The sequence below is a fragment of the Drosophila innubila genome (genome assembly GCF_004354385.1).
Source record: "Drosophila innubila isolate TH190305 chromosome 3R unlocalized genomic scaffold, UK_Dinn_1.0 2_E_3R, whole genome shotgun sequence".
Taxonomy (NCBI): Eukaryota; Metazoa; Arthropoda; class Insecta; order Diptera; family Drosophilidae; genus Drosophila; species Drosophila innubila.
In genome coordinates, this window is record NW_022995380.1 from 10019847 (window position 1) to 10042910 (window position 23064).

Consider the following 23064-nt stretch of genomic DNA (forward strand, 5'->3'; position numbering starts at 1 on the left):
CTTTGATTCTAGCTATTTTATAACTTTGTGTTGCTTAAATTTTTGGATTAATTCTGAAATTTAGCAATCAACTCAATCTTGGTCAGCTATGATTTATGTGTACGTAAGTTGTTAAACAAAAAACGTACAACAGAAAACAAAAATTGTGTAATTATAAAACTTTTGGCTTATAAGACTTAAATTGTTTTTATTGCATTTAGACCCTTTATAACTGCTTTCAATGGACGACACTTCCAAAATTAGAGAAGAGCTACATGGTCTGTGACAGTCTAAAACTACATATATCTTCTTAAATGTTCCATTTTAACAGCCATATTGGAGGATAGAAATAATGAGAATAATCAGAGCAACATATGCACATATCTGGAGAATCTACAGGATCGAGTCAAGCAAACAGTTTGCCAGCACTCTGAAATAATTCATTCATCGGTGAGCCTTATAAAAGAATTGGGAGATGTATCCACAATGTTGGCATTGACCCAATCCGGGTCAGATCTGCAGGCAACTAATATCAAACGCTTGATTATGGAGTTCGAGAACTTGCACGCTGGTGACAGTAGCCAAGGATTGAGCTCTAGTGATGTTACACATCTTCGTAGTATAATTGCCGACTATCAACGTCTTGACGAAAGTCATTTGCTTCAGGACAGCCTAATGTGCTTCAAGCTAGCCAAGGAGTCATTGGAAAAGGTTGAGTCCCTGATGAGCCAATTGAGTGCAGCCGGCTGGGAAACTGCAAATTCATCACAACAGAGCAGTCATACGCTGGCGAATAGCCAAAGTGCCAGTCTCAGTCTCCGAGAGAAGATCCGGGCTTTTAACAAAGCCTCCGAGCAGGGAAAAAACGCTCTGCAAAACTTCACCCTGTGTTTTAGTAGCAACAGCAGCACGGATATTACCTCTGGAGACGATGTTAAACCTGTTTCAGTTGAGACCAGATCCCGCACGAATTCCGGCTACGAGGGTGACGTTGATAGTGAACTGGATCAGGTTGGGGAAACCATTAAAGAGTCACAAAAACAGGGAGGCAAAAGTAATGCTTGAGATGCTTATATAAATTCAAGTTTAACATTTCAAAAATGAACATTCGTATATCAGGCTCAAAATTTAACTCATTTAAGTACAAGTATTTGTTATAAATTCTCAATTTTAATTCTATAAACTAAGCTATAAACTAATAAAATTGTCTACGAGGTAATAAGATAACAAATCACGTTGCTCAGCATGACGTATCTGCGGCCTGAAAGAACCGCGTGTAGTTAATTGCAAAAAATATTGAGATGGCTCCAATAGCGGAGCCAAACTGAGTAATGGCTCCCACCCAGACCAGGGACTGGCCTCCCTGGGCTCTCATCACAGTCGTAATGCCGAGCTTTGTATAGCTAACAATTCCAATCACAAGCGTCCACGCTGTAACCTGCATTAAGGAGACAATTAATGTTGGCTGCGGATAGCAATTAAATTGGAGACACTTACCACCAGGACCACGCCAATAGTCTCATCGTAGAGTGGCGGATATGGACTTAGGATTGCTGTGGTAAACACATAGCTGGTGAGGAGTGCGGCCAGTGTTGAGAGCACATAGATAACACGAAGCGATGTGAAATGCAGAAACATGGCCAAAAAGCAGGCCACCGGATTGGCAATGACACTCAACGTAGCGGACAGATGATACGCCTTCGTTCCATACGGCGCACTGGAGTAAGATTGTATGCTAGGAAACATGCCATTGCTGAATAGTGATATTGTTCCTATCAACAGAAGCAGAGCGACATATTGGCCACGGCTAAGTTGATCCACCTTTGGCTGATTGTCATCCTGGCCATACACATATTTATTGCCCTTACTCACTGTAACCTGGGCATGTTCCCGCCTCGCCAATGGCAGAGCATGAAGCAACGTATAACCAATATAGCTGAGCACCATCAGTCCAAATAATATCAAAAAGAACACCTTGGTGTCGAAGAGCGGCGGCTGGGTCTCATGCTCATAGATCTCCTCGCCAGTCTCGGTGATGTTCACCAGGACGCAGCTGCCTGTATTACCAATGCCCTGCACTAGAGCCGTAACACTGGGCAAGAGTCCGCTCAGGCCCTCGCCAATGAAGTATGTGACCATATACTGCTCCTTGAATCGGCCCATGTAGGGCATGAAGAGCACAGAGCTCGTGCAGGCATTGAGGGCTGTGAAGATGGTCAATATGAAGAGGGCCACGCTGTGCTCGTTGCCAATCAACCATGCCGTTTGGTTGTAAAAGAACGCGGTCAGCAGGCAGGACAATGTTCCAATGGTGAGCACTGCATGGATAGTCCAGCCATCGTTCAGCTTCCATGGAGAGTACTTTTGGAAGGCAGTGTAGAGCAGCGGTCCAAGATTTCCAATTTGGACCATTACACTAAGGTAGGATGGCAGACTCCAGCCTTCTGGCGCCTCATTCACGAGCAATGGCAACTGTATAAAGGTTCCATTCACGCCTAGCCAAGTGCCGATGCCAAAAAATATGGCCAACAGGTCGACAATCCAATTTCGATTCTTGAATACGCCATTTATAGGCTCCATCTTGTTGACAATGCGTCCCCTGAACAAAGCACTCACCTCGCTGGATTCGTCTGTGGCACATCTGTGGATGGTTAAAAAGTTTGCTTTGAAATTGTTTAACCAGATATATTGCACATTTACTAAAGCTAGTCTAACATCGAATGAGGCGAGCCGTTGGTTACACAATTGTACAGAAATTCCAACGGAGTGTATACACTTTCCGTAGTCGAATCTAATCATTGGTTATTCCACTTCTAAATGTGTACTTAAAATATTTTACTTGTGCAGTCATCATCATATTAACTTTAACTGTATGATCGACAGTTATCAGCTTTTTAAGTAATTAAAAGTTATTACAATATTTTAAAATAAATAATTCTAAAGTGGTTTTTAAAATATATTCTGTAAGTGTAAAAAAGATTCGCTAACTTTTAATTTTAAAAGCTAACTACATTGTGTGACCGACATTTTTATCAGTAATAGTTGTAAATTTATTTTTAAGTAAAGGTTTCTTTTATAGCTTTATATAAACTTTACATTCTTTGTATAATTGTGAGATAGGGCAAAAGTTTTGGGTTTGTGGCAAAAATGTTTGCATTGTGACATTGTATACTTTTCAAGTGTAGTGTAACTCTGATATGACAAAATGAAATATGATTGCTGAACTATGCTGATATATTATCAGTAATATTTGAATTACAACATTGTGCTGCCGTTGCCAAAACACAAATACATATGTATGTGGATTATGCACATTAAGAAAAGTGAAAGTATACCTAAGTAATATATGTAAGTGTTGAGTGTCAGATAACACCAAACTGAAGATTGGACAGACTATTCAATTGGAAACGTTCACATCTAATCAGGTCCAATTAGAATTAGATAGAAACGTGGTCGTCTGCAGCAATAAACTGAAGTGGAGCAATTCTCACACGACTTTCCACACGTATTTTTAAAACGAGATAATTTTCTAGTAAAATTGTTTTACGATTGCGACGTCACACTGGCAATAAAAATACTGAGTTTTCAACTGTCGGTGATGATGAATCATATGAAACTAAGAATCTGTAATACTACTATGTATATTTTTAATAAAATTTAAAAAAAAACTTACACGTAGTGTGTGTAGTGTTTACATGTACTAAAATGGGGCTTTAGGCTACGGGTCACGATAAAAACTGGTTTTTATTATTTGAAGTAAAATTGCAACAAAAAAGAAGCAAATATGCTCGACTGATCAATGCCCTGTAGGCAGAGTTTTATCTTTATCTTCTTCCCATCTTGAATTTCTTCTGTAATTATTATTTATGTATTGCGTTTTTGGGAATTTCAGCTTGGATGAAAAATTTCATATAATATTTGAATGTCAAAGTCGAAGATTACTGTTTTTAATTTTATTTAAATTAAAAATAAAAGAAAATGCTGTCAATTTATGGTTGATGCTGAGTTGGATCACATTTACACAGATTTTAATGCCAACTTTGAAGGAAATCATTTTTTACATCAAAAAACATCAAAATCACCGAACTCACCTGCCAAAATCCCGATTTCCAGCTCGGGCGTCGTTCGGCGTTGAGAGCACGGCGTATACTGCTCCAGAGTGGGCAACATTGTGATTCCCAGACATTTCTGGCTAGCAAATAGTCAGAGTTATAGCTGGATTTACTTATTAAATTTATGATCAATATGCCGATGGAGTGATTAGATTGTATTGTTGTATTTTTAGAGCACGGTTGTTACAATGGGATAAGTTGCCAAACGACAAGTTCACAGAGCATTAACATTAATTGTTTGTCAATTTGGAGCGTGGCTTAATTGGCGGTCAATGGAATTCTATTGATTGAGAGCATGAGAGTTGTAGATTGAACGGCAAATTTCCAGCGAAGAAAGCCTGTTGCTTTTGTATATCGATTTCTGGAAATGACTCTGATTGATCCAATTTATATCGGAATCCCAATTCTAATGTACACACAATGTAAATATTGTGGATTTTAATTTTTGTAGTTATGCAATTGTGAATTTGGTTAATGTTACCAAATTATAAACTTCACAGCCAGTTGCTTCTTTGGCAGGGCGCGTGTAACATTTAAGAACTACGTTGGCCATTGCTATTTAAATATTGATGTGCCCACCATAAATATAAAATACAAAAAAACTGACAAGGTGATATAAAACAGCTGATTGCTATTAGCCGGTGTTAACAGAACTACAAGGTTGCGCATGTCAAAACTATTCGCTCGAACGCTCAATCAGATTGTGACGTCACAAATGTCAAATGGTCTTGTGTGCTGAGAGAGAAGTTTACTTGTAGAGCGAACGATGACGAAATTGCATGAGTTGCTCATTCCATTTGTGATTGGTATGAGAGAGATAACACATTTGTTGTTGTCTGTGCAGTGTCTTTTATTGCCTGATAGAAGTTAACCCAAAGGAAATTGTAGGATCCCAGAGCCCAATGAATAATGAAATATGTTTAATGTTTAACTAATGGAACTAAGAAACAATTTTGATGAACATGATAATAGTAGCTTTAAGCTGAATCACTTAAAAAGACAAATGGTGCATTATGTGAGCATTTCATAAATAAATTCAAGTTACTTCTATTTAATGCCCGCAGAGTTGTTGATACCACTTCTTGCTCTCACGGCATTTTGGATTGGTGCACATCGGGCAGCGCATTAAGAACTTTGGGTTAACTGGCTGCGTGGACTGCAAATGATCGGCCACAATGCTGCTCAGTGCTTCGATAAACAACGGATGGTCGTTGGGAGCGGCAGCACGTCGAATCTCTTCTACGCCCACCTCTTTGGCCAGCTCGTCGCAGTACTCAATGTCCAGTTCGTGCAGCGTTTCAATGTGTTCATTAACAAAGGCAATGGGCACCAGTATAAAATTCTTACGGCCTTGCTTAACGTAGCCCTGAAATTAGAACAATCATTAGAGCGTGAGCGGAATGGATCATATTGGATAAACTTACCTTAATGGCATCATCGGTGGCTGGTGCCAGCCAAGGCAGCGGTCCTACTTTCGACTGCCAAGCCAAGCTATAGGGATTACTTTGGCCCAACTCCTGCATGACCATGTGAACGCTGGCGCCAATTTCCGAGGGATAAGCATCGCCTCTATTGACTGCCTTGAGGGGCAGAGAATGCGCCGTGAACAAAATGACAACATCGTTCCGCTTTGTCTCCACAAACTTGGCGAGCTCATCTCGTATGCGTTGGGCAATCGTCTTGATGAGCAGTGGATGTGTGCCCCAGCGATCGATGATACTCCATTTCATATTGGCAGGAAGTGAACTGTGAATTGGGTACTTGGTTATTAGCATTACTTTTCTTTTTAATGGCCACCTACTTTTCACGGTAATGAGAGAAGATCGAGTTGAAGCTGGAGCCGGAGGTGGCGCAGCTATACTGAGGATACTGTGAGAAGAGTACTACGCGCTCCGGCTTATCGCTGCAATTAGGACAAGAGATGATTGTATATATATTGATAATTGTGAAATTCAACCGACCTTTCGATCTTTGCCAGCGTGTCCTCCGTTAACGGATTAACGTAACGAAAACCAACGTAGTGCTTGTGGGGAGCCGTTGACGGCGACACTTTGTCCAGTTGCTCGCACATCAGCTGACCTTGCAGCTCCGTCCACTTAAGTATGGGCGAACCACCTCCAATTTCTTTGTATTTCTTTTGCACTTCCGGCGTGCGCCGTTGCGCTATCCACGGACCAAGCCTGCTCTGGATTGGCAGTTGAATCATATCGCGGTCGGTCATGATACGCAACAAATAATCGTGGACCTGATCTGTGTGCTGAGGTCCACCCATATTTAGCATAAGTATAGCAGTCTTGGGCGATTGTTGGTTGCTGCTGAAGCGACCGGCACTTGTTGCGAAATTGGCGGCATTGTCTACACAAGGTAATAAGGTTATAAGTACAATTTATGTTAAGTTATTGATATTTCTCCTCTCACTTGCCAATTTGCATAAATTTCTCTTATGCAAAAACATGGTTGTTATCAAGAAAACACGGGAATTTAGTTGCCTGAAGTCAAAAACGGTGTGGCAACCTTAAGTCCAGAAGAAAATTTAACGAAAGTCTGGCAGCCTTTCTATTCAATAAAAGTGCGATGTTCATTTTTAGATACGTTTCCAATGTCAATCCGTATATAAATTTTTTTTATTTTGAAGCGAGAACTTTGAAAATTTTTTGAAACTTTTGTTATAATTTTGAAAAAATATTGATATTTTGCTTAGTATAATTTGACTATACTTCTTCGCCCGAGAAGTGACGAACTTTAAGCCCTCAATAAAATCAACACTTTTATTTGATTTTGTTTCAGATTTTAAATTTTCTTCAATAATCTTTATAATTGCTTAAGTATTGCTAAATTCAGTTCACATTTGAATTGTGCGCAGTCTTGTTCAGATACACTGTAAGCAGTGCTGGCAAAGTCCGAGAAAAAACTTTCTTACTCACTAGTGCTGCCAACTATAGTGGAAATAATAGCTAATTCTGGCTGGAAATAATTTTTGCGTGCACTTTTGCATTGTTCTAGAAGAAATACTAGAAGCACAACATTTAAATTTCTAGGTTTGAAACGCTCAAATAAATGGCAGTTTCTTTCTGCCAGGTGGCAGCGTCTTTCAAAATATAAAAGTTGGCAGCACTGCAACCGGCAGTCGTTCGCGCCGGAATGCCATTACATATTTTCCAGCACTGGAGAGTAGCCGGCGTCGGTCTTTCGTTGTAGAGCATTTTTGGACTGCACGTTTTTTCTTAATAATTCTAAAAAAATAACAATATTTCAACATGTCTATGTTCTGGGGTAAGATTCAATTGTTTATTAACAAAATGATAACATACATGTATTATGGACTCTTCGATTACTGCTGGCGGAGTAGTTCTATAAATATACTGACGTTTTGTTACCACGTGCTTGCAACCCAAGCGTCAGCGTGGTCTCCATTTCTATTTCAAACTCAATATAAACATTTGTTTTGTTTATTTTCATGCAGGATTATGTATGAAGCCTAACCGCAAATACACACAGACTATTGTGAAGTCTTTTCACATTTCTGGTGTCGCCCTCGATGATGGCGCATCCGCCAAACTTTACATTACGGCTGACAAAAATAAGTTCATTGTGGCATCTTTAAGCAAAGCCATGCCGCAAGTGCCTTTGGACTTGAACTTCTGCAAGGGCGACAAGATTATGTTCCAGACAACTGGTACAGTACATTTAATTCAAATAATGTGCGCAACATTTTCTTACACATGCGTTTTTCAATTTGCAGGCGACGCCACAGTGTCATTGATTGGTTATCTACATGATTCTGATTTATCTGACGACGAAGAGTACGATGACGATGAATATGCAGCTCTTGCCGAAAAGTTGCAGAAGAAGGGTGCCGCTAAGGGTGACGAGAATGATTCCGAGTCGGAGGAAGAGAGCGATGAGGAAGAGGAGGATGATGACAAACTAGCTGCCGAATATTCATCATTCCTTGAGGGCGATGAATCTGGTGAGGATGAGGAAGATGATTCCGAGGATGATGATGATGAAGATGGAGAGGGAGAAGAAGAGGAGGAGGAATCTGATGAAGAGGATACACCCAAGGCCAAGAAGGCCAAAATTGCTGAAAGTGCCAAGAAGCCAGCCAAGGAACAGAATGGTGTATCTAAGGGGGAACAAAAGCAGCAGCAACAGCAAAAATCGAAAAAGGATAAGAAGGCGGCTGCCGCACCCGAGGCAAAGAAAGAGCAGCCCAAGGGAAAGGAGAGCAAACAACAGCCTGCTGGAGAGCGCACAATAGCCGGAGGTGTTAAGGTCCAAGATATGAGCGCTGGCAACGGCCCCGAAGCCAAGCAAGGCAAACGCGTGTCCGTCTACTACATTGGACGACTTAAGTCGAACAACAAGACCTTTGACAGCATGCAGAAGGGCAATGGATTCAAGTTCGCCCTTGGAGCTGGCGAGGTTATCAAGGGTTGGGATGTTGGCGTTGCTGGCATGAAGGTGGGCGGCAAACGTCGCATCACTTGCCCTGCCCATATGGCTTATGGAGCTCGCGGTCACCCGCCAACCATTCCGCCGAACTCGACCCTCGTGTTTGATGTTGAGTTGAAGGCTGTTCATTAACTTTTTGCCTTTTTACAACAATTTAGACACTTAAATATAGCGCTAGCAGTAACGAATTATATTTTGCGGAATTATCACACTAACCGCACCTTTTTTGATAAATATATTGTAATACACTTATCGTGTTATTAAAAGTTGATTTAAAATAAACCAGATTTATAAGATAAACAGTATTATTATATTTGCTAGGCATTTAACAATGGCTTAAACATGTTTCTCAGTTGATTCTGTTTTATCGGATAGTCCCAACAATGGCTCGGATGGCAGTTTCCAGTGCTCCAGGACGTAGGGCAATCGTTCACTGGGATCAGTACTCCAGTGATGTATGCGGCACTTTAGTGTGGCCTGTTCCAGTTTGTTGATCGTTATGGTGCAGCAGAATTCTTTGTTTTCCTTTCTTAAATCTGGTCCTTCGATGCGCTCCTTGGGCAGCGTTATGCACTCTTCTCTGCAATGGAATCCGGCTTTACGCAAGGAGGCCTTGATGTGCCACGGCTCCAGGACCCATGGCTCGTCCTTGTTCATGACCACAGCCAACACAATGGTCTCCAACATGTTCACAGTGCGTTGCGCATACGGTGAACTGTGCTTCACCACGGACATTTCAGCCTCCGTCTTTGCATACTTGGCAATGTTCTCCGGCGTTTTGTAGGTCGCCAGTCCAGGTAGCAACAGTTTGTTGTATACGAAATGCGGCTTCATCGAGACAACGTCGCCCTTGTCGCCAACGCCCTCGACAAAGGTCTTGAGCACCACCTCCATATTGGGCCGCTTCTTCACGAGCGTGTCCTCAACCAGCTCATAGATAAAGTTCTTGGCCCGCATTCGACGAGGTTTCTCATTGGTCTTGTGTAACAGAGGATCATATTTGCGCTTCAAGACGAACGTGGTCTGCAAGTGGGGAAAACTGTTGTTAGCCAAGCGGACAAGCTGTATTGAACAAGTCTATCACTTACTCGCACTTGTTGCTGCAGGCTGGTTGCACTTTTCAGCAGATTGAACTGAGCAACACATATGTTTTTCAACATTTTCAGTTAATTTGCCGGGGCAACTAAAAAAATATTTATTATTATAGTGTGTGAACACTCTTCAGTGTTGCCAACTTTTTAGAGGAAAAAATAAAAAAAATACTTCAGTTATGCGGCTGCAAGAAAAATACTACACTTTATTTGAAGCTGGCAACAGTAAAAGCGCATTTTGCAGAAATGTTATTTACAGAGCTGTTATTGTCTGCCTTCTGTTAACGAAATGTTGCTCTATCAAATATCGATGGCAAATCGATAAATGCTTAGGCGCAAAATCAATTATAATGGATTTCAAAATATTTAATTATCATTTTTTCGTTAAAAGTGAAAATATATGAGTATTTCTAGGGTTTAATAGTACTCTCGATCCATTCAGTATAGGCGGACACAAGTGTATAAACTCCTGGCCAACCAGCACGGCCACAAGGTGTTGGTCCATAAGACACAATGCCGGTAAGATAATAATTGCCATATCCATCTTGGAACTCCTCCATGACTGAAAAGAGATAAGCAGATAAAGGATTTGAAACAGCTCTTATGATGGTTGGTGATCAGAAATTACCTAATGGGCCTCCAGAGTCACCACGGCACGAATCGATTCCTTCCACGCCGCCGGCACAGATTTGAGTGGAGGTCACTGTGCGTCCCAGAGTGCCATATCGTTTATTGCAGTCTGCCGCTGCCACTGATTCCAGTTCCGCCTTCTGTTTAACATTGGATGTGGCGTTTGTTTCGGTTTGACCCCAGCCAGCGACAACCATTTTGCGTCCCAGGAATATGTTATTCTGTTGTTCCGGTCGAGTTGGCAGGCAAACCGGGGATATGAAGTTGGTGAAGGCGACTTCGGTTCTCAATCGCAGCAGGGCAATGTCGTGTAGTTCTTGTGTTGCCTTGCCCTGATATTGAGGATGTTGAATTATCTCCGAAACCTGCACATCCACATGAGGCTCATTGCAGTCTTTGCGACCATTTCTCTCCGTGGTGCAATCCGGATTGGTTGCCGTATCCCATTCTCCCAGACGCACACCCGTCAGTCGCCAAGTGGTGGGAATGGAAGCGATGCAATGTGCCGCCGTCAATACATAACGATTGTTGATCAACGAGCCTCCACAATGATGACCAATGACATTTCCCGCTACGAAGAAAGATCAACTAAGAAATTAACTCTATGAGGCAACTACAACATTTCTCTTACGTTTGGTGTACTCGATTAGTGCCAACCAAGGGAACTCCTTTTTGCCCGTATCCACACCGCCAACCACACGATTGCCAAAGTTGTCTCCACAGTTGGGCACTTGGGGCAACAGGTTGGAGCGTCTTACAGGAGTTACTGGTTGGGACTGAGGTTGAGGTTGAGGTTGATTCCCCCAAACTGGCCGATCACTAATTTTGCGACTGTTGGCACAGCAAATCTGAAACGCAATCAAAAAGTTATTAACCTATGAAATCTGTATATATGTGTATATATTGCTATATATGTATACTCACGAGCACTTGACCATTGCGATAGCCACATTGACTGTTTGCAAGGAAAACGCGTTCACTATTAGAGACTGTTCGCCGTTGTACTAACTCATAGAGATAGTCACAATTGTTTAGATATATGCAAGTTCCAGTTTGATCCGCCGGCGTTGTACAATAGCCAAAGATTTCTTCAACAAGTTAAGAAGACAAATAAGAGGCGACGTCATATTATTACAAAAAAGCCCCACGGATATGCTAAAGTCGTAAAGATTCCATTGGGTCGAGTTCAATGGTGATAACCAGTTGCGCTGTTGCTGCTTTGTCTAAAACAGCTCTGTGACTTAATTGAGATTCTGATTTCAGAATCATCCCGACCAAATTACCCGTTTTCCCGTCAGTCGTGTTCATTGTCTGAACTTACCTTGTGCATAGCTTTGATATATGCTTTGCAGTAGTATAAAACCCAGCAGGAGATTCATTTCGATTAAATATTAAACTTTATATACTTTTTTTTTTTTAATTCTTTCTCTGCATTAATCGGAGCGATCAACGTACGCTTGCCTGTTGGCAGTTGGACTAAGACTGAGAGCGGCTTGAAAATATCAGTTTCATTTTACACAAATGTTGTCATCATCGCCAAGCTGGAACTGAGAATAAAACTTAGTCTCAGTCTGAGTCTGAGTGTGAGATTGAGAATGCGAGTCGAAAAGAGACCGGGCTTATCAGGCATTCGTGTGAATAATTGCCGCTCTCTGGCAAGTGTTTAATTCTATATAGTTAACAAGAAATATCATCGTGAAATCACTCTCTGCATCTGAATCTGAATCTGAGTACGAGTATCTTCTTCATACATATTTACTTTTGCCCTGTTAAATCTTTGCTTTCGCCTTTGCCTGTGCCTCCGCCAATGCCAATGCCTCATCAATGCAATTTCTGCTTGAATGGAGCAATGATTTCTCTTCTACTTGAGTCTGAGAGGTCTTGGCCCGTTTTAATAGCCATCCACTTGAAAGTGCTTGCCGCTGCTGCAGTCGACAAGTCGATTGAGCGAATACAGAAGTTAACATCTTTTTTTTATTCCTATGTCCTATTTATATAATGTACTTACTACACAATACGTATTTAATTTCAATTCAAGTTTCGTATTATACACAAAATATGATATGGTAATTAAGTGTATATAAGTGGTAATTTAATTTGGTTTAAGCATCATTAAGCATCACGTGTAGGCAGAGTCACAGTTAATATGTGATAACAATAATTAACAATATGTAAACAATTTAAAAATTCATTGCATGTCAATTTTATACAAATTCTTATCAATTCGTACTCATGTGGAATTGTCGCATGGAAAAACAAGTAAACGACCTGTATGCAAAATTACTCATGTTTTTATAAATTAACCATGATGATTGAATAGGTAGGTCTGAGACGGATTTGCAGGTAATATCGTATTATTTAATTATAAAATAAAAAATATTAAAATGGTAAACTTTAAATAAAATGCATCTAAAGCAAAAAAAAAAGGTCTTAATTAAATCGACTTTAGCCTTAGACAAAGTTTTCATAATGTACACAGTAATTTAAAACCGGAACCACACTCTTAAATAGATGTCCGATTGTTTTGATCTTGAAATATATGCATGAATGTTATAATATATGTATGAGTAATACGTGTGTATATTTTCCAATTCTGATTAAGCTTTATTTACTGACCAGTTTGTTTTAGTTTCCCAATAAATATCTGTACACAACCGGGTGGGCATTACCTGAGCAAAGAAAAGCCCAAAACCCAACTACTTAATGCTATTGGCTGACCGGGCGAATTAGAAATGCCCACATTAGTGTTCAGTGAGGCCAATTCCGGGCGGGGTAATGGGTGAGGAGGGTGTATTCAAGTAAGTGTGTGCGAGTGCAAATGAATGCGAAAAGTAAGATGAATGATTTCAATTTGTTACAAGTGCTTTTAACTTTAGATCCTTGCAGGCAACCACGTCGGCATCATCTTGTATTTTCGTATGTGAGTTGGTGTGTGAAAGCATGTCTGACTGCGTATGTGTGGGTGTGCGTGTGTGTGTGTGTGTGTGTTTGGGGTATGTGGGTCTGTTTATTTAGTGGCGGTTAGTTTGCTGATTTAATGCGGTTGGCCACTTCAGGAAAGAGTGGACGTCGTCAATTTTACCATTTCATTTGACAATGCATTTCATTAGGGTTCCCCAGCTTGCTCGGGTAATTCCTATTACATTAAAGTGGAACTTTAGGCAGAGCCACAGAGACACCTTTACACCTTGAGCAGATACACATCCTAGGGGTTTGTTTTTGGCTAATAAACACGACTCTTTACACTTGGATGAAGGCAAAGTGTTGGCAGTGTGAACTGTTGACCATTTATGGGGTCCACCAGCTGCGTTTGTATAATTAAAAGCATTTGCTGCATTATTTATAAGCTGATGGGTTGTAGAAACCACCAAGATGTACTTATCGCACATATCTAAGGATAAACATGTGGTAGAGTTCGAGACGATTCCTGACAAATGGCTTCGCATTTAAGGTCAAATCGTATTAGGGCTAAACTGTGCTGCCCGTCAATATGTATGTTAATGGCAACTAAATAAAACGCACATTAAGTGACAAGCGGAAATAAACGCATTAAAATGTCAACGATGTCAATTTCGGAATCAATTGTTCAGAAACAGCGCTAAACTTTTTTAATTAAACGAAATATGCCAGGAAGATGCGCACTTTCTGTATTGATTTGTAGTACGTGCGCTTTTCCGGTACAAGGTTGTTTCACCCCCAACTCCAACCCCAACCCCAACCCCAACCCCAACCCCAATGCCAATCTCTCCCCCAAACCAATTCTTATCCCACCGCTTAACAGTGCTTGAAATGCAGCAGCAGAAAGCGAAGAAAACAACAGCATCATCAGCAATGGCAGCAGCATCAACATCAACATCAGGCAAGTCCTTAAATTCCAAACACTTTGGAATGTGATCTCTAAACAATGCAGCCTCGCATAATGACAGCAGCATGAAATGCCAACGAAGAGTTTTACCAAATACCAAATACCAAATACAAAATACGAAATGCGAAATACCAATAAAAGCACAAGACTCGAGACTCGGAACTTAAGAGTGCAAGGAATATTTATTCAATAGGATGTGGTGCGGGCATATCTTAAGCATTTCCTTGTTGTTTTGCATTTTTCATTTCTTTGTTTGATTCACCCCAATTACTTTGTTTACCCTGTGGTTCCATTCAATATAACAAAAGAATTGTCGAGGGAAATTCATTTAAAAAACTCTTTATTGAAAATTAACTCTTGTCGTCTGTATACATATTAAAATTCAATCCAACAATAAATACCATACAAATCCATTGGCTTGCATTAAGTTTTCTTAAGCATTTTCTTTTTGTCTTGAGTTGTTTTCCAAATTAAACAGCAGTCCTTCTAAAAGAAAACTCGAGGGAAATGCATTCAAAAGCCCTTTATTTGATATTAAGTCTGGCCACATATTAAAATTTAACTCATCAGTAAATGCATTACAGTTCCAATGAATGTGAATACAACCTTTATAAAGCTTTATCTATTTGTTTTGAGTTTATCCTTTTGACTGCTCCCAAGTACTTACTTGTTCGCCAGCGGTTTCATTTATTTTTATTCATTTATTGGACTACTCGTAACTCTTGGCATTTATTAAGTGAACATACTTACTACAGTGAACGCAAATACGATACAAATTAATCCAATATAGAATTGGTAGCTGTGGTCCATTTTAATGAATTTCCTTGTTGTTGTTTTCAACTTTCCCTTTGAACTTCAGCCAAATAGTTACTCAATTGTTTTCTCTGTGGTTCCTTCAATTAATTGCAAATAAGTAAAAAGACGAGAGAAATGCATTTAAAAACTCTTTATTTGAAATTAACTTGTTCTATATATTAAAATACAATCCAACAGTAAATACAATACAACATATTAAAATGCAATACAATACAATACAATACCATACAATATAATCCAATTGATTGCAATGCAATACAACGTAGTGCACACACATACAGACATGCATATACGTACGTATGCATGTGTCTTCAGATATTTATTGCATAGAACGAGGGTCTTAGTGATGCTAATCTTATCATTTGAAATGCCTGAATATTAATTTTAACTATAATAATCGCTAGGATAGTAATTATTATTTTTTTCGTTTTTGACTTGTATTTTTTTTATGTTTTCATTTTAAGTAACGTTGAATCATCGTTTCAATTTATTTATGTATCTTTAGAATTCTTTTTGGAACTAGTCTTGGGTTGCTTCTCATTTTGGCATTCATGACCATCAGGATAGTTCTGCACTGATCAGGATTGAATTGCCGTACTCGTTTGCTATTTTATAAAAGTAAATAACACCTTTTTTCCCCATTTTTTTTTTTCGATCGGTTTATGTCAAAACTATTGTTCGATTTATTTATTTAGTTGTAAATGGCACTATATAACTAATTCTTCTTGGGGTATGCACACCGTCGTTTAAAATTAGATTTCGCTCAACTATCGTAATATGTATATTGTATGTATATATTGAATCGCAAATTTATGATTGATTAAGGTATAGAAACTTTAATATATTTCTTTTTATTTTGCTTTTTTATATGAATTTGTTGTATATATATTTTCTTTATTCATTCATTCATTCATTTACTTGATCATATCAATATATGTATATATGCAAGTATAGTTCATAAAACTTTTAACAATAATTTCAGTCGGTCATTTTGGTATGTAAATTATATATACTTAGACTAAAATTATTTTTGCTGCTTTTTCGATAAAACTACGTTTGCATTTTCGAAACTTTTGCCTTGTGTTTTTTCTTTTTATTTACTTGTAAAATCATTTAATATTTAAAATTAAGACACGAAATCGTTTAGGTTTAGATATGATTGTTGTTATTTGAATGATTGATGTAAAATTTCATTTGTTATCCCCCTCAAAAACATAGGCCAAGACTTAACAGGTGTATAAGATAAGTTAAGAAACATAATTCCAAATCCATGAGTAATTAAGAATCTGAGTATTATATAATACTTCATTCTTATCTCTGACCTGACTCTCTGGTACGGAATTTGATGACTGCGTCAAGTAAGCTCGTCGGAACTGTTAAAATATGCCTTTGTTTCTTCAGATGTAGCTTTTGAAAAGGATTTATTTACTTCGGTGAGCCGAAGTTATTGATTCTTCTTAATTTGTTAAATAGTAAGAACCTGCTCTAACCGGTCGATAATCGACTGGTTATTGAAAAACATGACATGGAAAATACATTAAAAATTTTTAAGATTAATAACACTGTAGTTGTACAAGATATATGTTCAGTGTGAAATTAAGTTTATATATTTCAATAATATAAGTACTCTTAAAAATATTAAAGATGATCAAAGTACATAATTAGTCAGGAATCGTTATGAGCAGCTTCTTTTTAATTAATATATACTTAGGTGTGTTTAGGTATATTATAAATGATCTAAACTCATTAATCGTTTGCAACTTTTGAAGAACCTTAATCTAATTTAAGACTTCCACTAGGGTCATTGGAATTTCAGGTACTTTGAAAATCTTATGAATTATTTGGCAAGTAACGAAAACACTTTAAATCGTCTACAATATATATGAATATCTTAAGAATAGCGCACTTGGCACACACATATGAAAGACGTCTTGGTATGCGGTGAGTTTGTCTACTCTAATTGCGTTAAACTAATGTCGTTGTTTATTCATCATGTATTTAAAACGTTGGTTATTTCGTTTTCTATTCTCTATAATAAATAGAATCTATTCTTTAATCGTTGCACTTATTAAGTAACCAAAGTTCGGGCTGTTCAAAAAATAGCAATAATTCAGCTTAATAAACTGGGGTCGTCTATAAATATTTGTTAAACATTTAAAATATATATGAATTTTTGTTAAAAGGTAAAAGTTTAATTTAATGACAAAAACTAACAAAACGTTTCATAAGTTTACTTATTCCCTTCTCAAGGAGAGTATCTAATAAAAATGTTGTGCAGCTGCTAATGCGTTCAAGGGCACATCGTAGGGTTGTGTGTACTAACTTCATATAATCGTACGTAATCCTAGTTCAGGCAAAAGTTATAGTCACCATAGAAAGTCTGCTAAACAAAAGCTGGCAGATAATGCACGTTAAAGTTTTGAAAAGCGCTTGAAATTTTCAGCTATCCGAAGCGGTTTTTTTTCCTTAAACTTAGGTGTATGTATACGAAGCACATACATACATAACAGTATGTACAAATACCTACTTGCAAAGTTAGTAGGTAAATGTACATAATATATATGCATGTACATTATCTTTGTATGTACTTTGAAACCGAAACTATCAATTTGGGATCCCCTTCATTTCATTGCTGGATTTGGATTTGGATTTGCTCAAAACAAGTTTCTCAATGGGCAATTTTTAAAAGCATCACTGAGTCGTTTTTTCAATTTCGCTGAAAATATAAAACAAATATACATCAGTTTATGTGAACGAGTCAAGCAAGAAACTTTTACAACTTAGTAAAATTGCCTACGTAAGTGACATGTAAAACATAGGAAGAAAATGAAAGAGTAAAATTTGTTTACGAGTTTTGATTGCTTTTGGTTCTTCACCCTCTCTATGACAGGACAAATGTTCCCTAAGGGTTTATTTTTCAATCATAATTTTTGGTTTTTTATTTTTCATATTCTGTGGTTTGCAACTTTGTCTTTCGTCTGAATGTGTTCGTGGTATGATGAGGTATGGACACGACACAGATTGGCATTGCCAACACCTACCTTAGCCTTAGTTATGAAGTGGTTTCTAACAACACAACAAAAAAATGCATATCGAAAGAAAATGGTAACACCTGAATACTTACATACACAGATTGCTTGCCAGCCAGTTTGTGAGGACAATCTACACATAACTCACCTTTACCTTTTGGAAATCTCGGATGCAGATGCAGATTCGAATGCGATTGCGTTTGCATTATACGAGAGATTATGTGCTTAATACTTAGAAGAAAACGCAGCACATTCCATTACACAATGTTTGAATAGTAGAGTATACTTAGCAGTAGAATAGTAAAGATATAGACAGCAGCACCTGATCTTATTGACATAGGTAGGTACATAGATAGGTAGATAGGAAAAGGAAAGTGGTTTAGATAGGAAGAGAAACAGTTGGAGTGATAGTAAGATAGACAAGAGATAGACACAGCCACACACATATACGGTAGATACGGAAGTTGGAAAAACATTTAGACTAACAGTCATGCCAAATCAAGTTCACTAAACGTAGAGTATCTGAGAGTCGCAGTAGTGTAATTGGTTGGTTGGTTGGTTGACGAATGTTGTACATTTTATGGAGGATAACCGTAACGCCTGGTGAATTGTGCTTGCCCAGAAATTAAAAAGACCCATTGTATTATTTGTGTTTTCTCATATAAGTATATATTTATACATATATATCATGTTTTTATTATTCATTGGTTTTTTGTATTTTTTTTTGTTTTTTTCTTTTTCTTTTAATTAAATGTTCAAAGTAACAATATAATTAATCAACTATTAACGTTTTCCTTATGTTTCTTGCATTTTTGTTGTGTGTAGAACTTCTTTGACATCTACTTGTTATAATGACTTGAATGGTATTCTTTTCAACATTATTCTCATATTTTGGTTGATGTTGTTAAATTCATTTCCCTATTTTGTAACACATATACATATACCTATATATATATATTTATATATGTGTACATATATGTATATATATTTTCATATATAAGTATGTATATATATTTAATAATATTCAATAATCATTTTACTATAAACTTTCCGATATACATATACATAAATTTTCATAACTATAATAAATATTAAACGTCAAAACAAAAATTCATCTGAACCATTTAACATTTTCAACATTTATGATTACGTTAAAATCTTTTGTATGATTAAATAATATATCTTCCTTTTTTCGTTTTTCGTTTTTCCATTTACTTTTATTTTTTGTATTTTGTAAACAATTCAAGTGAACTTCAATATCATATATATGTATTTGAAAAACGTAATAGAGATATTTGCTTTTATAGAATCTAGTTAAACATTCGCTATATGTAAATATGTAAGTAGAAAGCGTTTTCTTGTAAGATTTAAGATCTAAGAATTGGAAAGAGCATAAGACTTTGGTTCGGTAAAACTAGTAAAATCTGTATGTAAGGGGAAATAGTATAATGCTATATAGTATAGCCTCTAATAGTTTAGTTTGATGTTAAAGAAGTTAAAGATTTTAAGCTTTCTTTGGATAGAATCTATACGCTTTTCATAGAAGCCACGTTAAGGCATTCAATCGTTCCTAACTGTGTATGGAGCGAGGGGCACTATAGGATTGCTTTATTAGATTGACAGAGAAAGGCATTAGGGCCTGAAACTGAAACTGGATGTTGCCGATAGTCAGACATGATACAGTTATGCACAAAGTATGTCAAGATTGTTCAGTGAAAATATTTATGCATATGGAGAGGGACATAAGTAGATTTCTCGGTATTTGTATGTTTGTTCATTGTTTATTTTGTTATTCTCGATAAGTATCATTTATGCTATTATGTATATACTCATTAATTGTACATTTATTTCTTTGGTATTTGTTAGATCTGTACATAACTTTTAACATTTACAACACCATATTTTTTTTGGCTATTTAAATGCATGTGACTATATATGAGTAGTTTATGTATATGTATTGGTATGTATGTATGTCTGCGTGTATTTATCGACTGTAAATAAAAAAAACTTTATCATTTACAGAAAAAAATCAAATTTTCACAACGTTCAGAAAGAATTGTGTATAATAAAATTAGTTGCATATTGTTTTGGGGTGTATTGTTGATTTCTCTTTTTTTTCTTCATCTTTTTTTATATAGTACATATAAGATTACTTTTGTAGTAGATGTAGATTGTTGATGTTGTTCTTGTTCTTGTACTGGTTGTAGTTGTTTTCTTGTGCTGTTGTTGTTGTTGATGTTGATGTTGTTCTTGTTGATGATACAAGTATATCATATAAAACACCGAGAGTACATATGTCTGAAAGAGACCAGCGAGTCGTAGTTGTGGTGAAGAATTGGTAGAGTTGTTGTTGTAGATGTTGTTGTTGTTGTTGTTGATGTTGATGTTGATGTTGATGTTATTGTTGTTTCGTGTTGTATTCAGATTTGATATTTAGGCAGAGTAGTAGTAGTGGCGCATTAAAGATTCAAAAGAGTGTTTCAAATCAAAAGAAGAGAGAGAGAGAGAGAGAGACACCAGAGAAAGAGAGAGATATAGAGAATGCAGTGTGATTAAAACATTTATTCATATGTATATTTATAAATATATATTCATATATTGCTTGTAAATATCGATTAATATTTAATTTTATTGAAATAATAATTAACAAGAGAAATGCTGACTTCGACTAGCCGAAGCATAAATGTCCTTTCCAATTGTCCATTCTATAGATATATTGATATGATTGATATTGGTTATCTCTATAAGGCATACTACAGGCGGATGTAAAGACGGTATTGTGTACAACTTTTGGAAAGGGCATATCATGTTACAGAAAAAAAGTGATATAGTAATATTGATAACATACATACGAGTATATAAGAGCCGTTCTTGCTTACAAATAATTATTGTATGCATAAAATCGATAAACCGAACACATCGAATACCATTTACAAGTAATTAAACTCCCTTTCCCCGCCCACTATTTACCGATTCACATCGAGAACGGCTCGTATACACATACGTGTACTTATTTATGTATACATATGTACATTCATGCATACATTGTTGCATTTTGTACCAGAGTACATCAAATTTTGGTGAAAAATCGTTTATATACAATTTGGAGTGGTACGAGTAGAATGTATTTTGGATATGTTCTATGTACTATGTATGTTGGTATAATACCTACAAGCATGTATATGTATTTATGTAGGCGAGTACCTACCCTTTTTTATAAGCACGTTTTGCAAGTTGGAGCAGACAACAGAGAGACAACAGATACATATGTATGTACATTGTACAATATGTTAATCTGTTTATACGAGTACTTTAAAGTTAAGGGTTCCGTCTTTGAATTCTTGGCATTGCTTGTTAATAAGTATGTTTTATGGAATTAAGTTTTATGTACTTGGATATAAGTATGTACTTAAAGTTAGCATGCAGCTCTATTGAAGTGTTGTGTTTATTTTATTTTATTTTTGAGCTTTGGGGCTTTTTTTTATTATGGGTGGCTTGCAATTTTGTGTGCGTTTCGCGGTGAGGAAAAAAACCATGTATGCTAAATGTATCACAGCATTATGCTCTCGAACTGCCTAGCGTTTCTTATGAACTATTGTCCTTTGCTAAATGACTAATTAGTACATCTACTTTTTGTTTTAGATTCGTAATATCGTAATACAATGTTGCCTATAGGTTAGTTTTATTCATATATATTATCAACTTAACCAATAATTCATGTATTCACTTTAATAATGTAAAATGAACTCAAATTTTGTAATGTATTAAAGTATATAGAGATTTAGTAGTTTAGGTATATTGTTAGTTTAGGTAGTTTACTTACATTTCAGAAGCATCAATCAGTATGTTCAATAAGTATCTCAAATAGCTTAGAATGTCTCAATTGTTGTTGTTGTGTGTATGTTGTTTTGTATAGGAAAGAAACAAAATATTACAGCTGTTAAAGAAGAGTTCTTTTGAGTCTAAGAAACAAACGATCATGAATACTTGTTGTTTTAGTTTGGTTTTTCTTTCTTGGTTTTACATAACGTTTTTTTTTTTTTTGAATAATCATTTCGAGTACCAACGATGATCTTAACATTTCTGCAGTCAATTTATTCTTCGTTTTGTTTTATTGAAATTTATTTGAATTGAATTTGAAATATCAACAAAAGAATATTTATTTTTTATTAAATATATGTCGATTTATAAATATCATATCCATTTCCTTTCATCTCGTCTCATACTCGTGTATATACGTATTGTATGTATGTAAGTAAGTATGCATGTATGTATGTTATTAAAGTCCAAAAAGATTTCAGCAACGTATTTCGACGGTTCGACATGATTCAGCAACCTCCTTTGTTTATCTGTGTCTGGTCTGTGTCTCTGACTCTGACTCTGACCTGTCTCTGTCGCACCATTCGCATTATGTTTAGTTTCGATTTCGATTTCGATTTCCATCTGGGGCTCGAATTCGAATTGGAATTGTAATTCGCTTCGTTTCGTTTTGTTTTGTAATTTCGTAATGCTATCAACTAAACAACGGTTATGTATTGTATATTGGGGCTTTGAGTATATTACATTATCATCGAAGCAAGAGTGATTTGAATATTATTAAAGGCGTTTACTATATTTCGTTTATACATAATCTGGTTTATTCTTTAACTACTTTAAAATTCAATAGGATTTCACCGTCCTGTTTTCATATATATATATATGTATATATTTATTTTGCATCATTTCATTATCATTATATTATACGGTTTTATTATTATTGTAATATAATATACATATATGTAATCCTTAAGTTGCTTCACATAATCTCAACTTGCGGCGTTTTATATATTTGCTCGATTTATTGCTGCCGAATTGTGAGTTTTGGGTTATATGTATGGTAAATAGATTATTTTTTTATGCATTTCCAATATTATGCTGCACGATTGAACATAATATACTTGTATTTATAACTTTATATCAACAAATTGAAGTTAAGTGATTTAAATCAATTGCATTTCATAAATGTTTTTTTTTTTTTTTTGCTTTTGTTATATCCTTTTTTAAATTTATATTATTTTATATTATTTTCATCTTTATTATTAATTCAA

At 36.5% G+C, this 23064-nt stretch overlaps 6 protein-coding genes across 6 annotated transcripts; 2 read left to right on the forward strand and 4 right to left on the reverse strand.

Annotated features, from left to right (window-relative positions):
- Positions 1-161: 161 nt before the first annotated feature.
- Positions 162-1198, forward strand: LOC117791511. The gene is made up of 2 exons (XM_034631292.1): positions 162-257; positions 311-1198. The coding sequence occupies exons 1-2, from the start codon at positions 221-223 to the stop codon at positions 1042-1044; spliced, it is 771 nt and encodes a 256-aa protein (XP_034487183.1). The 5' UTR covers positions 162-220; the 3' UTR covers positions 1045-1198.
- On the reverse strand, positions 1038-4665 carry LOC117791509 (solute carrier family 52, riboflavin transporter, member 3-A). Its single transcript, XM_034631291.1, has 3 exons — positions 4071-4665; positions 1477-2620; positions 1038-1417 (listed from the first exon to the last, which is right to left on the reverse strand). Exons 1-3 carry the CDS (start codon positions 4163-4165, stop codon positions 1220-1222), a joined length of 1437 nt encoding a protein of 478 aa, XP_034487182.1. The 5' UTR covers positions 4166-4665; the 3' UTR covers positions 1038-1219.
- A 258-nt stretch (positions 4666-4923) lies between these two features.
- Positions 4924-6633, reverse strand: LOC117791651 (ferrochelatase, mitochondrial). Its single transcript, XM_034631461.1, has 5 exons — positions 6510-6633; positions 6053-6446; positions 5893-5994; positions 5516-5837; positions 4924-5457 (listed from the first exon to the last, which is right to left on the reverse strand). The coding sequence occupies exons 1-5, from the start codon at positions 6544-6546 to the stop codon at positions 5143-5145; spliced, it is 1170 nt and encodes a 389-aa protein (XP_034487352.1). The 5' UTR covers positions 6547-6633; the 3' UTR covers positions 4924-5142.
- Positions 6634-7214: 581 nt separating this feature from the next.
- LOC117790037 (39 kDa FK506-binding nuclear protein) lies at positions 7215-8799 on the forward strand. The gene is made up of 3 exons (XM_034629277.1): positions 7215-7364; positions 7555-7767; positions 7834-8799. The coding sequence occupies exons 1-3, from the start codon at positions 7349-7351 to the stop codon at positions 8676-8678; spliced, it is 1074 nt and encodes a 357-aa protein (XP_034485168.1). The 5' UTR covers positions 7215-7348; the 3' UTR covers positions 8679-8799.
- Positions 8800-8833: 34 nt separating this feature from the next.
- LOC117790038 (39S ribosomal protein L9, mitochondrial) lies at positions 8834-9792 on the reverse strand. The gene is made up of 2 exons (XM_034629278.1): positions 9635-9792; positions 8834-9569 (listed from the first exon to the last, which is right to left on the reverse strand). Exons 1-2 carry the CDS (start codon positions 9704-9706, stop codon positions 8883-8885), a joined length of 759 nt encoding a protein of 252 aa, XP_034485169.1. The 5' UTR covers positions 9707-9792; the 3' UTR covers positions 8834-8882.
- A 190-nt stretch (positions 9793-9982) lies between these two features.
- On the reverse strand, positions 9983-11744 carry LOC117790036 (melanization protease 1-like). The gene is made up of 5 exons (XM_034629276.1): positions 11589-11744; positions 11192-11355; positions 10899-11115; positions 10266-10838; positions 9983-10199 (listed from the first exon to the last, which is right to left on the reverse strand). The coding sequence occupies exons 1-5, from the start codon at positions 11644-11646 to the stop codon at positions 10048-10050; spliced, it is 1164 nt and encodes a 387-aa protein (XP_034485167.1). The 5' UTR covers positions 11647-11744; the 3' UTR covers positions 9983-10047.
- Between the last annotated feature and the right edge of the window lie 11320 nt (positions 11745-23064).

What these genes read in the sequence shown, in the direction of transcription:
- LOC117790036 (XM_034629276.1), bottom strand. Translation starts at nt 11,646, where the DNA reads ATGAATCTCCTGCTGGGTTTTATACTACTGCAAAGCATATATCAAAGC. An exon ending in ATCGCAATGGTCAAGTGCTC is followed by an intron (nt 11,116 to 11,191) that starts GTGAGTATACAT and finishes ATTGCGTTTCAG; the next exon opens with ATTTGCTGTGCCAACAGTCG. An exon ending in TGACTCTGGAGGCCCATTAG is followed by an intron (nt 10,200 to 10,265) that starts GTAATTTCTGAT and finishes ATCTCTTTTCAG; the next exon opens with TCATGGAGGAGTTCCAAGAT.
- LOC117790038 (XM_034629278.1), bottom strand. Translation starts at nt 9,706, where the DNA reads ATGTTGAAAAACATATGTGTTGCTCAGTTCAATCTGCTGAAAAGTGCA. An exon ending in GCCTGCAGCAACAAGTGCGA is followed by an intron (nt 9,570 to 9,634) that starts GTAAGTGATAGA and finishes CCCCACTTGCAG; the next exon opens with ACCACGTTCGTCTTGAAGCG.
- LOC117790037 (XM_034629277.1), top strand. An exon ending in GATTATGTTCCAGACAACTG is followed by an intron (nt 7,768 to 7,833) that starts GTACAGTACATT and finishes TTCAATTTGCAG; the next exon opens with GCGACGCCACAGTGTCATTG.
- LOC117791509 (XM_034631291.1), bottom strand. Translation starts at nt 4,165, where the DNA reads ATGTCTGGGAATCACAATGTTGCCCACTCTGGAGCAGTATACGCCGTG. An exon ending in GGAAATCGGGATTTTGGCAG is followed by an intron (nt 2,621 to 4,070) that starts GTGAGTTCGGTG and finishes AACCATCCACAG; the next exon opens with ATGTGCCACAGACGAATCCA. An exon ending in CTATTGGCGTGGTCCTGGTG is followed by an intron (nt 1,418 to 1,476) that starts GTAAGTGTCTCC and finishes TCCTTAATGCAG; the next exon opens with GTTACAGCGTGGACGCTTGT.
- LOC117791651 (XM_034631461.1), bottom strand. Translation starts at nt 6,546, where the DNA reads ATGTTTTTGCATAAGAGAAATTTATGCAAATTGGCAA. An exon ending in ACGCTGGCAAAGATCGAAAG is followed by an intron (nt 5,995 to 6,052) that starts GTCGGTTGAATT and finishes TCCTAATTGCAG; the next exon opens with CGATAAGCCGGAGCGCGTAG. An exon ending in TTCTCTCATTACCGTGAAAA is followed by an intron (nt 5,838 to 5,892) that starts GTAGGTGGCCAT and finishes CCCAATTCACAG; the next exon opens with TTCACTTCCTGCCAATATGA.
- LOC117791511 (XM_034631292.1), top strand. Translation starts at nt 221, where the DNA reads ATGGACGACACTTCCAAAATTAGAGAAGAGCTACATG. An exon ending in AATTAGAGAAGAGCTACATG is followed by an intron (nt 258 to 310) that starts GTCTGTGACAGT and finishes CCATTTTAACAG; the next exon opens with CCATATTGGAGGATAGAAAT.